This window comes from Salmo salar, chromosome ssa06, assembly GCF_905237065.1.
Source record: "Salmo salar chromosome ssa06, Ssal_v3.1, whole genome shotgun sequence".
NCBI classification, from domain to species: domain Eukaryota; kingdom Metazoa; phylum Chordata; class Actinopteri; order Salmoniformes; family Salmonidae; genus Salmo; species Salmo salar.
Genome location: NC_059447.1, coordinates 41961307 through 41978337, shown reverse-complemented (window position 1 = coordinate 41978337; position 17031 = coordinate 41961307). Strand labels below are relative to the sequence as shown.

At 43.4% G+C, this 17031-nt stretch overlaps 1 protein-coding gene across 1 annotated transcript in view; it reads left to right on the top strand.

Annotated features, from left to right (window-relative positions):
* The first annotated feature begins 11718 nt into the window (after nucleotides 1-11718).
* LOC106607263 (rho-related GTP-binding protein RhoN) overlaps nucleotides 11719-17031 on the top strand; it is a 29144-nt gene continuing 23831 nt past the window's right edge. Inside the window, exons 1-2 of the mRNA XM_014204057.2 lie at nucleotides 11719-12076; nucleotides 12639-12726. Of these exons, the coding sequence (XP_014059532.1) occupies nucleotides 11975-12076; nucleotides 12639-12726 (190 nt within the window). The 5' untranslated portion in view covers nucleotides 11719-11974. The remainder of the gene's footprint in view (nucleotides 12077-12638; nucleotides 12727-17031) is intronic.

Genomic DNA, 17031 nt, shown 5'->3' with positions numbered 1-17031 from the left:
TGGGTAGCCATTTTAGTAGATGTTTAGGAGTCTTATGGCTTGGGGGTAGAAGCTGTTTAGAAGCCTCTTGGACCTAGACTTGGCGCTCCGGTACCGCTTGCCGTGCGGTAGCAAAGAGAACAGTCTATGAATAAGGTGGCTGGAGTCTTTGACAATTTTTAGGGCCTTCCTCTGACACCACCTGGTATAGGAGGTCATGGATGGCAGGAAGGTTTTGTCGTGCCCACTTCATGACTGTCATGGTGTGCTTGGACCATGTTAGTTTGTTGGTGATGTGGGCACCAAGGAACTTGAAGCTCTCAACCTGCTCCACTGCAGCCCCGTTGATGAGAATGGGGGCGTGCTCGGTCCACTTTTTCCTGTAGTCCACAATCATCTCCTTTGTCTTGATCAAGTTGAGGGAGAGGTTGTTGTCCTGGCACCACACGGCCAGGCCTCTGACCTACTCCCTGTAGGCTGTCTCGTTGTTGTCGGTGATCAGGCCTACCACTGTTGTGTCATCGGCAAATTTAATGTCGTGCCTGGCCGTGCAGTCATGAGTGAACAGGGAGTACAGGAGGGAGCTGAGCACGTCCCCCTGAGGGGCCCCTGTGTTGAGGATCAGCGTGGCGGATGTGTTGTTACCTACCGTTACCACCTGGGGGCGGCCCGTCAGGAAGTCCAGGATTCAGTTGATGAGCTTTGAGGGCACTATGGTGTTGAACACTGAGCTGTTGTCAATGAATAGCATTCTCACATAGGTGTTAGTTTTGTCCAGGTGGGAAAGGGAATTGGGTCACATAGTTGGGTTATTTTCTTTTGGTACTGGGTTATTGAGAGATGACCCAGCGGGTCAGATCAGAGAACTGGAGGCGTAGTTTTGTAGTTATTTTTAGCCATTCCTGTTAGTTTGTTCTGTTGTATAGTTATCACATGTTAAGGTTGAACATTTACATTTTTGTATCTTAAATGAGACTTGCAGAAGTTTATGAGTTCCATAACAGTCTATGAAAATTAAATTTTTAGGATATATACCACCTTATTATAATATGTAATACATAATATTAATATTCTCGAAGAATGTGTAAAATGCAAAACATTTTAAGGAACACTTTTATTTGCAGTATGTTAACTTTACACAATGAACAGGAATTACATTTGCTCTCAAGGGTGGCCAATAAGATCGATCTGAAGGCCACGCCTGCAATCAGCCATGCCTCCTGAAAAAACATATATATTTTTTTACATTAGCAGATGCTCTTATCCAGAGCAATTTACAGTAGTGAGTGCATACATTTTTTGTACTGATCCCCCGTGGGAATGGAACCCACAACCCTGGTGTTGCAAGCAGCATGCTCTACCAACTGAGCCACACGGGAGGATTAGTCATACATTATAATCCACATAATAATTAACATTTCCTGTTGCTGCAGGATTATTTTCCTGCTGTAGCAAACTGGCTCAAATTAAGATCCTAAGATCCCTGTATGATCTTCTGTTCTCTATCCAAGCAAATATTCCACTGCACCACCAGGATGGAGCTAGCATGCCATGTTTCTTTTTTAACTTAAACAAAGCTTTTCGTCTTAGTCTATTCAAATAGATCCCATTTCAAAGTAAACAAGCATTCAATAAGATCAGGCGTGGCCAACACACCTGAGGCGAGTTCAACAATGCTTCTCTTTGCGGCGAACATGTTGCCAAAGTAACAATTTCAGTTCAACGATTTGAATGAACATTTCAAAATGTTAATTAAGGTGAAACATCAAACAGCTACTTTTTGTAAGGATTACGGTTGTCTTTTTAGGATTCAAACTGAAAACGATTGAGCTATTCCTACTAAATATAGTAGAAAGTCTACATGGCCACATTATTATTTTTAGTGGCAGTTTAGAGCCAAAACAGACACTTACGTTCGCCGTACATCATCTTCTCAGACTGTTCGCTAACATTAGCGAACGGTCGTGGCTAACATAAAACAAATGGGATATGTTAAGTAACGTTAGCCAATGTTCGCTAATTATTTCCCTTGTTGAATGCACCTCTGAACACACTTAACAAGATAGAGGATAGAGAGAATTTTGTTGACGCTAAGAACAGAGTGTACTGTATATGTTTTTAAATAACAATAATTCTTAGAATGTTCTAATGTTTTTGGGGTTTTTAAGGAAAACTTGACTTCAAATTGGAAACCCGTAGGAAAATTATGGTAAAGTATTAAAATTCCCACAGAAGAACATTGTTTGAGAATATTCCCAAATGTCAAACTAGATGGAATAGAATATTACCAACAATGTAATTAAATGTAACCATGTTTGAACTTTTAGGAAATGTTCTGTTAAAGTAATGAAATACCAAGAAAATAACGTTATTTTGTCAAGTTCCTTAAATGTGCTAAGAATGTTCCAAAGCCAAGCAGCTATCCTGCACCATTCCCAGAATGTTGTGGGAAGGTTGTATGCAAAATAGCCATATGACAACCATGCTCTCACCAAGCTCTAAGAGCATTATGTGCTAGCTGGGTAGCTTGTCTAACTATCCTAGCTGGCATGCAAAAAATGCTTTAATTATTGGGTTATGATACTACAGTATAGCTATACCAATGTGGCAGTTATACTAATCTCCTAAGGCTTAAAAGTTATTGAAGAATCAATGGGCATAATTAATTAAAATGACAACTGAACAGGTAAAGAGGTATGCTTGGATAACCTATGCAGAAAAATATAAACCTTTTTTTCACATAGAATTTAAGGAAAAAGCTGTTTCAGGTGTTTGAAAAATTGTACATTCTCAGACTTGCAAACCAGCCTCTGGAGCCCAGACTTGCAAGCCAGCCTCTGGACATGGAAGGACCCCAATGTAGCACTGAGTCATGAGAAGGGCTATCATCCGACCAAACACCGACATGTGTTTCTCTGTCATTTAGGCTACATGGGACCTAACTGTCCCTCCCGAAAAAGCGAATATTCTGTCAACTCAAAGGCCCACCCAAATAATGTTGTTGACTCGTCCTTTACTTGTATTTGTGGTCAAATCATACATTAGAGAAAAAACATTGGGTAATAGGCCTCTCCCTCCATAATCTGTCTGAAACAGATGTCTTCAAAAATGCTTTCCATTTCCTATGAGGTGACCTCACATGCTTTGGCCGAGACAATTCATTGGCTCAGTGACTGAGCTGGAAAATAAACTGTTTACTTGTCATGGATATTTATAATGATTGGTAGGCTGCAGTGCCTTCAGAAAGTATTCATGCCCCTTGACTTATTCCACATTTTGTGGTGTTACAGCCTGAATTCAAAATGCATTAAATATATTTTTTCCATCACCCATCTACACACAATAACCCACAATGAAAGTGAAAATATGTTTAGATTTTTTTTTTCAAATGTATTGAAAATTAAATACAGATATATCTCATTTACATAAGTATTCACACCCCTTAATCAATACATGTTAAAATCACCTTTGGCAGTGATTACAGCTGTAAGTCTTTCTGGGTTAGGTCTCTAAGAGCTTTACATACCTAGATTGTACAGTCTTTGCCCATTATTCTTTTAAAATTCTTCAAACTGTCAAGCTGACTGTTGATCATTGCTAGACAGACATTTTCAAGTCTTGCCATAGACTTTCAAGCCGATTTAAGTGAAAACTGTAACTAGGCTACTCAGAAACATTCCATGTCATTACATTTACATTACATTTAAGTCATTTAGCAGACGCTCTTATCCAGAGCGACTTACAAATTGGTGCATTCACCTTATGATATCCAGTGGAACAACCACTTTACAATAGTGCATCTAAATCTTTTAAGGGGGGGGGGTTAGAAGGATTACTTTATCCTATCCTAGGTATTCCTTAAAGAGGTGGGGTTTCAGGTGTCTCCGGAAGGTGGTGATTGACTCCGCTGTCCTGGCGTCGTGAGGGAGCTTGTTCCACCATTGGGGTGCCAGAGCAGCGAACAGTTTTGACTGGGCTGAGCGGGAACTGTGCTTCCTCAGAGGTAGGGGGGCCAGCAGGCCAGAGGTGGATGAACGCAGTGCCCTTGTTTGGGTGTAGGGCCTGATCAGAGCCTGAAGGTATGGAGGTGCCGTTCCCTTCACAGCTCCGTAGGCAATCACCATGGTCTTGTAGCGGATGCGAGCTTCAACTGGAAGCCAGTGGAGAGAGCGGAGGAGTGGGGTGACGTGAGAGAACTTGGGAAGGTTGAACACCAGACGGGCTGCGGCGTTCTGCGTGTCATCTTGGTTAGCAACTCCAGGTTATTTTTGGCCTTGTGTTTTAGGTTATTGTCCTGTTGAAAGGTGAATTTGTCTGCCAGTGTCTGTTGGAAAGCAGACTGAACCAGGTTTTTCTGTAGGATTTTGCCCGTGCTTAGCGCTACTGTTTATTTTTATATATCAAAAAATGTGTTGCCGATGACAAGCATACTCATAACATTATCAGAACTCAGGATAAGATCCAGATGCAGACAGCTAGAGTCACAGATGACCCAAAAGACAGGCAAAAGACAGGTCAAAGGCAAACAGGAAACAAAGGGTCTTGAGAGATAGGTTTAATCCTAGACACATGAAAAGTGGGATGAATACGGAGGGTACAGGGCAACAGAAGACGAGCAGCAGACCGTCTAATGATCTTGCAGATGTGGAAAGGGCCAATAAAGTGGGGAGAAAGTTTGCAGGACTCCACCCGGAGTGGCAGGTAAAGAGTGGACAGCCATACCCTCTGTCCGAGACAATACCGGGGTCCGGTACTGGTCCGCTTGACGTCGATACCTGGAGGTGGTCTTGAGAAGAGCCGACCGGGCTCTCTTTCAGGTACAGTGACAGCGGAGGACAAACATCTGGGCCGAGGGTATGCCAACTTCTTCCTCTTGCTCTGGGAAGAGCGGGGGATGATACCCCAGGGAACACTCGAAAGGCGAGAGCCCAGTGGCAGAGCAGGGGAGTGTGTTGCGGGCGTATTCAACCCACACGAGTTGCTGGCTCCAGGTGGTGGGGTTGGCGGAGACCAGGCAGCGAAGAGTCGTCTCCAGGTCTTGATTGGCTCGCTCCAACTGACCATTGGACCGCGGGTGGAACCCGGGGGACAGGCTGGCCGACGACCCAATGATCGTGCAGAATGCCTTCCAGAACCGGGACAAGAACTAAGGGCCCCGGTCGGAGACCATGTCCACCGGGAGTCCATGGATCCGGAAGACGTGCTGCACCATGAGCTGGGCTGTTTCTTTGGCAGAGGGTAGCTGAGGAATGAAGTGTGTGGCTTTGGAAAACCGGTCCACTACTGTCAGGATGGCGGTGTTGCCATCAGACGGGGGAAGACCCGTGACGAAGTCCAGGGATATGTGAGACCAGGACGGTGAGGGACAGGCAGTGATTGAAGAAGACCAGCCGGAGCTTGCTAAATAGTAGACCACCAAAAGCATTGTCGCACAAAGGCCCACTCCAGGACCAAGGAGCAGACAGTGTCAGGCACAAATATCCGGTTATCTGGGCTACCCCCGGGGTTCGGCTGGGAACGCTGCACCTCACAGACCAGCCTCCCTATTCCCAAGCTGAGTGCCTTCACCAGACACGAGGTGGGAAGGATGGTCTCGGGGTCCGAGGGTATAGCCGCGGGGCTATAGCGGCGTGACAGCGCATTCGACTTGATGTTCTTGGATCCTGGTCGATAGGAGAGGGAGAAGGTAAACCGGGTAAAAAGCAGGGCCCAGCTAGCTTGCCTGGAATTGAGACGGTTGGCGGTGCGGAGATATTCCAGGTTCTTGTGGTCCGATCACGCAATGAACGGATGTTCCGCCCCCTCCAACCAGTGTCTCCACTCCTCCAATGCCATCTTCACTGTGAGAAGCTCACGATTCCCCACATCGTAGTTCCTCTCCGTGGCGTTGAGGTGATGGGAGAAGTCGCAGGCATGTAACTTGAGGTCCAGGGCAGAACTCTGGAACAGGACAGTCCCCACTCTGACATCCGAAGCATCAACCTCCACCATGAACTGACGAGACAGTCAGGATGAACCAATATGGGAGCAGTGGTATAGCGGTGCTTGAAGTCCCGGAACGACTGGTCAGCAGCTGGGGACCATGTGATCGGAACCTTGGGAGAGATGAGTGCAGACAGGGGGGAAGCCAGGGTGCTGTAAACCCAGATAAAGCAGCAATAGAAGTTGGCAAATCCAAGGAAATGTTGCAGCTGCACTCTGGACGTAGGCTGGGACCAATCCACCACCACACTCACCTTCCCGGAATCCATCTGTACATTCCCTGCAGCGATGATGTAACCAAGGAAGGGGATGGTGAAGCAATGGAATTCGCATTTCTCTGCTTTCACAAAAAGCTGGTTCTCCAGGAGGCGCTGGAGGACCTGTCAGACATGGAGCACATGTTCTTGGGCTGAGTGGGAGAAAACGAGGATGTCATCAAGGTAGACGAAAACAAACTGGTTCAACATGTCACAGAGAACGTCATTAACCAGGGCCTGGAACACAGCAGGGGCGTTGGTAAGTCCAAATGGCATGACCAGGTATTCAATTTTTTGTCTGAGGTCTTGGCTGATTTCTTTGGATTTTCCCATGATGTCAAGCAAAGAGGCACCGAGTTTGAAGGTAGGCCTTGAAATACATCCACAGGTACACCTCCAATTGACTCAAATGATGTCAATTAGCCTATCAGAAGCTTCTAAAGCCATGACATCATTTTATGGAATTTTCCAAGCTGTTTAAAGGCAAAGTCAACTTAGTGTATGTAAACTTCTGGCCCACTGGAATTGTGATACAGTGAATTATAAGTTAATTAATCTGTTTGTGAACAATTGTTACTTGCGTCATGCACAAAGTAGATGTCCTAACCGACTTGCCAAAACTATAGTTTGTTAACAAGAAATTTGTGGAGTGGTTGAAAAACGAGTTTCAATGACTCCAACCTAAGTATATGTAAACTTCCGACTTCAACTGTAAGTAAAAATACTTGAAATTACTACTTAAGTTGGTGTTTTAAGTATCTGTACTTAAATATTTATATTTACTTTATTATTTATATTTTGGACAACTTTTACTTTTACTTCACTACATTCCTAAAGAAAATGTGGTACTTTTTACTCCATACATTTTCCCTGACACCCAAAAGTACTTATCAAACCACTGCTTTGTAGTGACTGGTTTTAAGTGTTATTAATAACTTCACCATGCTCAAAGGGATATTCAATGTCTGCTTTCATAAAAGTTTACCCATCTACCAATAGGTGCCCTTCTTTGAGAGGCATTGGAAAACCTCTCTGATCTTTGTGGTTGAATCTGTGTTTGAAATTCACCTCTCAACTGAGGGACCTTACAGATAATTGTAAGTGTGGGCTACAGAGATACGGTAGTCATTCAAAAACCATGTTAAACACTATTATTGCACACAGAATGAGTCCATTCAACTTATTATGTGACTTGTTAAGCACATTTTTACTCCTGAACGTATTATTTTGACTTGCAATAACAAAAGGGTTGAATACTTATTGACTCAAGACATTTCAGCTTTTCATTTTTAATTAATGTGTAAAAACGTCTAAAATCACAATTCCACTTTGACATTATGGGGTACTGTGTGTAGACCGGTGACACAAAATCTAATTTTCATCCATTTTAAATTCAGGCTGTAACACAATTTGTTTTGGAAAAAGTCAAGAATGTGAATACTTTCTGAAGCCACTGGATATTCTCACACCATTCTGTTGTTGTGACCAGTCCAAGCAGGGGTAGATAAGCTGTTTTTTTAACATACTTAATTACAATTTTTGGGAAGGAAAGCTATTTAACTCATATTGTTTTTAATTATAAGTCATATTTCATAGAAATATGGAACACTGGAAAAGTTACTTTCATACATTGCCACCACTGGACCAGAGAGAGACTGTGCTCTGTGTCCACCTCCTGCTCAGAAGAAGCACTGCACAGCTCATTGCGTTTAACTCTGGTTCAAATATAAGACAGTATCAGAGAGTGGAGTTAAGTCATAGACAGGAGGGGAGGGGAGCTCACACAGCCATGTCATGGTACTCTCTGTACCTCATGTCTGACAGACTGTTAAAGGCCGTCTGTATCATACAAAGTGAAACACTATTACTGCAATTATATTATATATTACTTATGAATAATTTAGGCCCATTGAAACCCCCCAAAACAGTATATTCTTGGTTCAGTTATCTTTCGAGGAGATGCACAGGGGTTTATTTTCCTATAATTAAAATACCACTCCTCACCAAAGGGAGGCAGTAAAAGCCTGTATAAAAAGGTAAGTAACAACCAGTATGTGACCTCACTGAATTGTAAGCGGGTCTGCCTCAGGTGGCATTTATATCTCACTTGAAACAACAACGTTACCAGAAACATGGACGTTTCAGTCGAAGAGCTTCCAAATGAGGCAATTCGAGTTTTGGATAGGGAAGTGATCCATTGATATGTATAAAGACAGGGTTGGGCTGAGTGGGTTAAGACTTTCAACTTCCCCAACATGATGCTTCAAGATACAGTGATAACTGATCATTTTACTTATTACCAGTGGCTTTGTTCGCTGTCCTCTAGCTATCGACTTAAACCCCGGTCCCCACCCTGACATGATCCATCACACCATATACGCTTCATCCCCCATAGTTGTAGCCTACCTACTTTATTTATTTCACCTTTATTTAACCAGGTAGGCCAGTTGAGAACAAGTTCTCATTTACAACTGCGACCTGGCCAAGATAAAGCAAAGCAGTGTGACAAAAACAACAACACAAAGTTACACATGGGATAATCAAACGTACAGTCAATAACACAATAGAATAATATATGTACAGTGTGTGTAAATGTAGTAAGATTAGGGAGGTAAGGCAATAAATATGCCATAGAGGCGGAATAATTACAATTTAGCATTAACACTGGAGTGATACAGTTGAAGTCGAGTCATTAAAACTCGTTTTTCAACCACTCCACAAATTTCTTGTTAACAAACTATTGTTTTGGCAAGTTGGTTAGGACATCTACTTTGTGCATGACACAAGTCATTTGTTTACAGACAGTTTACAGACAGATTATTTCACTGTATCACAATTCCAGTGGGTCAGAAGTTTACATACACTAAGTTGACTGTGCTTTAAACAGCTTGGAAAATTCCATAAAATGATGTCATGGTTTTAGAAGCTTCTGATAGACTAATTGACATCATTTGAGTCAATTGGAGGTGTACCTGTGGATGTATTTCAAGGTCTACCTTCAAACTCAGTGCCTCTTTGCTTGACATCATGGGAAAATCCAAAGAAATCAGCCAAGACCTCAGACAAAAAATTGTAGACCTCCACAAGTCTGGTTCATCCTTGGGAGCAATTTCCAAAGGCCTGAAGGTACCACGTTCATCTGTACAAACAATAGTGCGCAAGCATAAACACCATGGGACCACGCAGCCGTCATACCGCTCAGGAAGGAGACGCGTTCTGTCTCCTAGAGATGAATGTACTTTGGTGCGAAAAGTGCAAATCAATCCCAGAACAACAACAAAGGACCTTGTGAAGATGCTGGAGGAAACAGGTACAAAAGTATCTATATCCACAGTAAAACAAGTCCTATATCGACATAACCTGAAAGGCCGCTCAGCAAGGAAGAAGCCACTGCTCCAAAACCGCCATAAAAAAAGTCCTCTGGTCTGATGAAACAAAAATAGAACTGTTTGGCCATAATGGCCATCGTTATGTTTGGAGGAAAAAGGGGGAGGCTTGCAAGCCGAAGAACACCATCCCAACCGTGAAGCACGGGGTGGCAGAATCATGTTGTGGGGATGCTTTGCTGCAGGAGGGACTGGTGCACTTCACAAAATAGATGGCATTATTATGGAAAAATATTATGTGGATATATTGAAGCAACATCTCAAAACATCAGTCAGGAAGTTAAAGCTTGGTCGCAAATGGGTCTTCCAAATGGACAATGACCCCAAGCATACTTCCAAAGTTGTGGGAAAATGGCTTAAGGACAACAAAGTCAAGGTATTGGAGTGGCCATCACAAAGCCCTGACCTCAATGCTATAGAACATTTGTGGGCAGAACTGAAAAAGTGTGTGTGAGCAAGGAGGCCTACACACCTGACTCAGTTACACCAGCTCTGTCAGGAGCAATGGGCCAAAATTCACCCACCTTATTGTGCAAAGCTTGTTGAAGGCTACCCGAAACGTTTGACCCAAGTTAAACAATTTAAAGGCAATGCTACAAAATACTAATTGAGTGTATGTAAACTTCTGACCCACTGGGAATGTGATGAAAGAGATAAAATCTTAAATAAATCATTCTTTCAACTATTATTCTGACATTTCACGTTCTTAAAATAAAGTGGTGATCCTAACTGACCTAAAACAGGGAATTTTCACTAGGATTAAATGTCAGGACTTGTGAGAAACGGAGTTTAAATGTATTTGGCTAAAGTGCATGTAAACTTCCGACTTCAATTGTACATATGCAGATGATGTGGAAGTAGAGATACTGGGGTGCAAAAGAGCAAAAAAACAATATGGGGATGAGGTAGTTGGGTGTGCTATTTACAGATGGGCTGTGTTCAGCTGCAGTGATCGGTAAGCTGCTCTGACAGCTGATGCTTAAAGTTAGAGGGGAGATATACATCTCCAGCTTCAGTGAAGTTTGCAATTCGTTCCAGTCATTGGCAGCAGAGAACTGGAAGGAAAGGCGGCCAAAAGAGGTGTTGGCTTTGGGGATGACAAGTGAAATATACCTGCTGGAGCGTGTGCTACGGGTGGGTGTTGCTATGGTGACCAGTGAGCTGAGATAAGGCGGGGCTTTACCTAGCAGAGACTTGTAGATGACCTGGAGCCAGTTGGTTTGGCGACAAATATGTAGCGAGGGCCAGCCAACGAGAGCATACAGGTCGCAGTGGTGGGTGGTATATGGGGCTTTGGTGACAAAACGGATGGCACTGTGATATACTGCATCCAATTTGCTGAGTAGAGTGTTGGAAGCTATTTTGTAAATGACATCGCCGAAGTCAAGGATCGGTTGGATAGTCCGTTTTTCGAGGGTATGTTTGGCAGCATGAGTGAAGGAGGCTTTGTTGGAAAATAGGAAGCCGATTCTAGATTTAATTTTGGATTGGAGATGCTTAATGTGAGTCTGGAAGGAGAGTTTATAGTCTAACCAGACACCTAGGTATTTGTAGTTGTCCACATATTCTAAGTCAGAACCGTCCAGAGTAGTGATGCTACTTGGGCGGGCAGCAATCGGTTGAAGAGCATGTATTTAATTTGACTAGCATTTAAAAGCAGTTGGAGGCCACGGAAGGAGTGTTGTATGGAAATGCATAATACAAAAATACTTTCCTTTTTATTTGTTTTGAGAATGTATAAGACACTCCCAGTTAACATTAAGATATACTTTAGACCTATACATAATTTATAAAGAGTTTATAAGCCGTTTATAAACTGTTAGGCTAATTATTCATATAGTTTATAACTATGTAATAAACAGTCAATACATTCGTTGAAATGTGTACCGGAACACAATCCTCAAAGCTATAAATAAAAGGCCAGGGGATGTAGCCCAATCATAATATGAATCATCTTTCGACAACAAATAATGAAGACTTGTGTCACTGAAGGACAAGTAAAGAGACAAGCTATCAAACAAGTAAATGATCACAGAGGTACGAGGACCAACTGGCCCTCGTCGGGCGCGTTTACGGGCAAGGCGTGGCCAATTAAAAAGTCGAGTTTGAAGGGAGGGGACCCGCGTGCTGCTGCTGAGTGCCGAGGCGAGCAAGGCGGGTGTAAACAAGCATAGAGAGGATAGCTAGTGTAACGGTGGGAACCGAGGGCTGCACGGGGTGGACAGGGGAGGACAACCGTGGGAGGACACATAGTAGGGCGCGCCACAACCGGGGCATGTACCTGCTGGTTTTTCCTTGAGTTCCTTATATCCACATCGGATGGTGAATGAAACCGATCCGCGTCCAGAACAGACACACTGACAGACAAAGATGGAAAGTCAAGGCAGCCGCTGTAAGATCGTGGTGGTCGGAGATACGCAATGTGGTAAAACGGCGCTCCTACATGTTTTTGCGAAGGACTGCTATCCGGAGGTAAGTGTCCTGGTATATATAGGCTATGAAGTCTTGCGTTATGAACACGACTGTCAACACTTGAAGACAGGTACCTGGATCATTTAAGAGTGGTAGGTGTACTGTAGGTCATCGCAGTTTGTGAATGAAGCAAAAATGAATGTCAAGACAGACACCAAACCAAATAGAACAAGAGCTTTTTTTATTCTAATCATTTAACCCCAAATGTCTTGATTTAAATTATGAGCCAGAGGTGTGCACGCACCTGCGTTAGACATTTCTCTAGAGAGAGAGAAAGAGAGACGGAAACTGAAAGACAGGGAAATAATGAGCACCTTTAAATACAAAATGGCTATTATTATTAGTGATTAAACAATATAGACTCATATAATGTATTTCGGAGTGTATTCAATTTCCTCTTTTGATTAATATTGTATCTTGGTGTCATTGGCAACTCGGCCTACATTGTTTTAATATAGTCTATATATTTGTATGATACATTACATGTACGTAGTTGAACGTCTAACCTACGTTACGTCTATGCTATTAGTGCTTTACTAATCAAGATGCACCCCTTTTTCAGAACTATGTCCCCACCGTTTTTGAAAACTACACGGCCAGTTTTGAAATCGACAAACAGAGGATTGAGTTGAACATGTGGGACACGTCAGGTAAGACTATTTCTGCTCTCTGCATCTATCTCCTAAAGGCTGATGACAGATCCATCCCTCTGCCTGCTCATCTTGGCAGTGACTACAGTCCTCTTCTGCCGACGTGGGAGGGCTGCTTCAATAAAAAAAAATGTTGGGGGGCGGAGGGGTTGAAGCAGCCATCTCTCTGACGAATTGCTTTGACTGTGCCAACTTACACTGACTGACAGGCATACTTTTGCTTGAGGCATCTGCTTTTTAGGATTGTTGTCTTTGCTGAAAATCTCCGGTGCCAGTCCTTTCTCTCAGCGCTGCACTCTGTTTGCATTCCTCTCTCTGCGCATCGCTCTGTGTGGCTGGGCTGTTCCCATGCTCTGTCCAGGGCCAGAAGACTGCTAGGGGGGGGGGGAGGCTGAAGCAGAATGGCCGACTGACTGGTCCGCAGGAAATGATCTCAACCCATCCACACTGTTTCTGTTGTGTTTGACAGTGGTTACAATTGTGCTAGCTCTCAATCCACTCCTATCAGTGCCAAATGGCTGCAGATAGTGTTTCTCTGGACGTTAACTGACTTATTATGCCTCTTTGTCTATAATGGATTTGGTTCAAGCTATGGACCTTCTGTCTGAGGGGTTTAGAATATGGATGCCCTCCATGGTGGGAAAGCAATTTGGGGTTTCCCCCTTGAGACCACATCTCCAGACTTGAGAGGGGGTGATTGTGGCCCGTCTGTGTGGAATGCCATTCTCTAGTTTCAGCTCACAGCCCAGGGCCGTCAAACTGAAGCTGTAAGTGCAGCTCAGAGATCCACTGACTGGTCAGAACAGTATCTGAAACATCTCAGACTGCCTGACTGAGTGACTGAGAAGCCTGGGTATGTAATTGAACCCCCACGGGAATCCCTGTCTAATGCCTTAAACATTCCTAAACCTAAAAACATCCTCACCACGGATGATGATGATGGAGGTATTGCCGTTTTACACGGTCGTATAGCTGAGAGTGTTTTCTTTTGAGGGGATTTTCTGTGTGTGGGAGGGACCTGGTGTTGACCCTGACAGTAAATCTACTTGAGTCTGTCAGTGAGGGCTGAAGAGGTCTCTGTGGCTGAGAGGCAGGACTGAGTGGGTCAGAAGTCCTCCTTATCTCCTCAATAGCTTTGGAGGGGGAGGGGGGTGTCTTCTGTAATGGTAGCAGGGTTGTGCTTTTGTCTGTCCATATCTAACCCCTTTGATGATCACTGACGATGGATGATTAGCCTTTTATCTCATTTAAAGAGACCATAACCCCCCTGCCTTTACTACCAACATGATATCACCCACCCAGCCTACCAGCCTCAAGCAAGTTACACTCAATAGTGTGTGCTCACATGCCTGCCTATTTACTCTTTGGTTCGTACCAAACACAGATGCTCATGTTTTCACTCCAGATGTAAATGAGTTAATGGATGTTCTCCCATGGTAAAAACACTCAAACATTTAAATAAAGAGAGAAAGGTCAGGTTTCTGCCTCGGACTTCCTGCCCTTCATTTTTCCATACTTTTAATTCCACCTTTCTCGTAACCCCCTCTTCTTCCCTCTCCCTCTTCGTCCCCCCTCTCCCGTGCGCTGGCAGCAGCAGGGTATTGCCAGGGACCATGTGTCTTTTCCACTCCATTTGTCTGGCTGCATGGGTACTATCTAGACCCACTATGTAATTACTGTGAAGAAGCATTTACATATGTAGTAGACCCCCTGCTGGCCTTCATAAACTACAGTCAATATGGCCGCTATACCACTTACCCATTTGTAGCACAGGACCAGGGTCTGTATAAAGCCTCCTGTAATCTATAACAAGTGGTAGAAAAAGGAACCAATTGTACCCATACTTCAGTAAAAGTAAGATACCTTAATAGAAAATGACTCAAGTAAAAGTGAGTCACCCAGTAAAATACTACTTGTGTAAAAGTCTACAAGTATTTCTTTTTAAATATACTTAAGTATCAAAAGTAAATGTAATTGCTAAAATATACTGAAGTTCAATAGTAAAAGTATAAATAATAAAACAATTCTTAACATTAAGCAAACCGGACAGCATGACGTTCTTGTTTTTTAAAATTGACGGATAGCCAGGGGCACACTCAGACATCATTTACAAATGAATCATGTGTGTTTAGTGAGTCCGTCAGATCAGAGGCAGTATGGATGTCCAGGGTTGTTCTTTTAATAAATGTGTGAATCGGACCATTTTCCTGTCCTGCTAAGCATTCAAAATGTAACGAGTACTTTTGGGTGTCAGGGAAAATGTATGGAGTAAAAAGTACAATATTTTCTTTAGGACTGTAGTGAAGTAAAAGTTGTCAAAAAACATAAATAGTAAAGCAAAGTACAGATACTCAAAAAAAAAAACAGTGCTTTCAAGTATTTTTACTTATGTATTTTACACCACTGTCTATAACCACCCAGCTCTGTATAACAGGATCGGCTCAGTTGGTTTCACTCGATCTGCCATCCACCTAGTTAGTGGCGGGTAATAAGATGGAGAGTGCATTAGTAATAACATATCAGTTGAACAGAAGAGACTCCCCCGTGGTCTCTGAATATCACTGATTCAATCATTATTGATGAGTCCTTGAGGTGTGTTCTGTTTCAGGAGCTGGAGTCTAGCCTCCTCATTTACACTTTTACAGCCTCTGTGGTCTGATGGGTCTCAGGGGGTTTGGTAGGACGTGTATTGCCATTAACAAGGTCACGGTGCCTATTGTTTTAGTGTGGCAGTAGACCATTGATTAGTTTAGCCTCGGTGATCTGTTGTTCTCCAGACCGGCAGGGTTTCTAGTGTTCACAGGATGGAAGAAAACAGAGGTGAGGTGTTGATGTAATTAGGGCCATGACTGTGTCTAGGTACTGTGTGTGTGTGTGAACCGGTGAATAGGATGTGAATAGGATGTTTGTTTTAAAGAGGCATCAACAGAAACAGGGCCGCTATGGCTGTCCAGAACCAGAGGAAAACTCGCAGCTGCTTTGTATTCCCCCTGCATTACGCTACGGACCATCTGGTGGATTAAGTCAATTAGAAACTGATTGAGTGGAATGCAAATGAGAATGTTTGTCTGTGTTTGTGTGTGTGTGCGTGTGTATATTGTGGGAGAGGGCATAGAATGTGTATGCATGTCTGTTTATCTGTGTTTGGCATCTGTGTATTTGTATATCTAAATAGCATTAGCGAGGACTGATATATAAAAAGCCAGCGATGACTGACAAGCCGTTGCTCCTTGAGTTCAAATGTCACCATTCCTAACCCCATTCCAAGCTGTGATTGGCCAAGCTAACTGACACTGGGTCACAATAGGTCTGTGCACCAATCAGTGACCAGTACTGGATGCTCACTGTCACGGGTTCTAATGCTTGTCAGCCAAACTGTCCTGTACTATGTCTCGTCCCAGTGTGGTGGTGCTGCACCATGGGAACTATCTCATCCAAGTCAGGCCTGGAACATTCTCCCACTCACAGCACAGCAAGGACTGTCCCAGGGAATATCTTAAGTAACTCATGACAGTCAGTCAGGCTTCTCCCACAGTCCCACACCGCAGTCACGTCTCTGTTTATGCTCTCTGATTGACTACGTCCGATTCCCATCTTAACAGTTGAAAGACTTGTCTGTTGCGGGTCAGAGAACGTTCTCAGTCATTCTGTAGCTTCACACATATTTTGAATGATTCCTAATTTCGTTAAAGGCATTAGGCAATGTCAAATACCTCTCAAAAAAAATTATCCGCTTGCCTACTTGACCCTCCACATGTATTATAATGATTATTTTATAACACTTCTACTCACATCAGGTGTTTCCGTAATTAGTGGTGTGATATATTTTGGATGTGAGAGATAATGCCAAATAGCTTCAAACACCCACACAACCACTACACACACACACACACACACACACACACACACCATTTCTGGTGACCGTTTTTAGCGAAAAGCCACATTCTCAGCGCAGAGAACCATTAGGGCATCAACAGCCCTGTATAAACAAGCTTAGTTCGCAGGGCCTTCCTGTCCCTAGCCTTTTCCACTTGATTCTTCTTTAATAGCATCTGCACGAGCTACAAACCAAAACAGAGATGAAATAAAACCAACAGCAGCCCCCCATGTACTCTATTGTGGCTGGCTGTAGGTCCTTCAGAAAGCACAAACATGAAATGAGCAGCTCGCCCGGATTGCCATGTTGATTTACAGTTCTAGACAGAGATGACTGGGGAAGACGACCTCAATGAGGTGCTGCATCAGTCAGCCTTTAGTTTGCCCTTCCTCGTCGCGCTGTGATGCCATCCTCACACGTTTTCATCT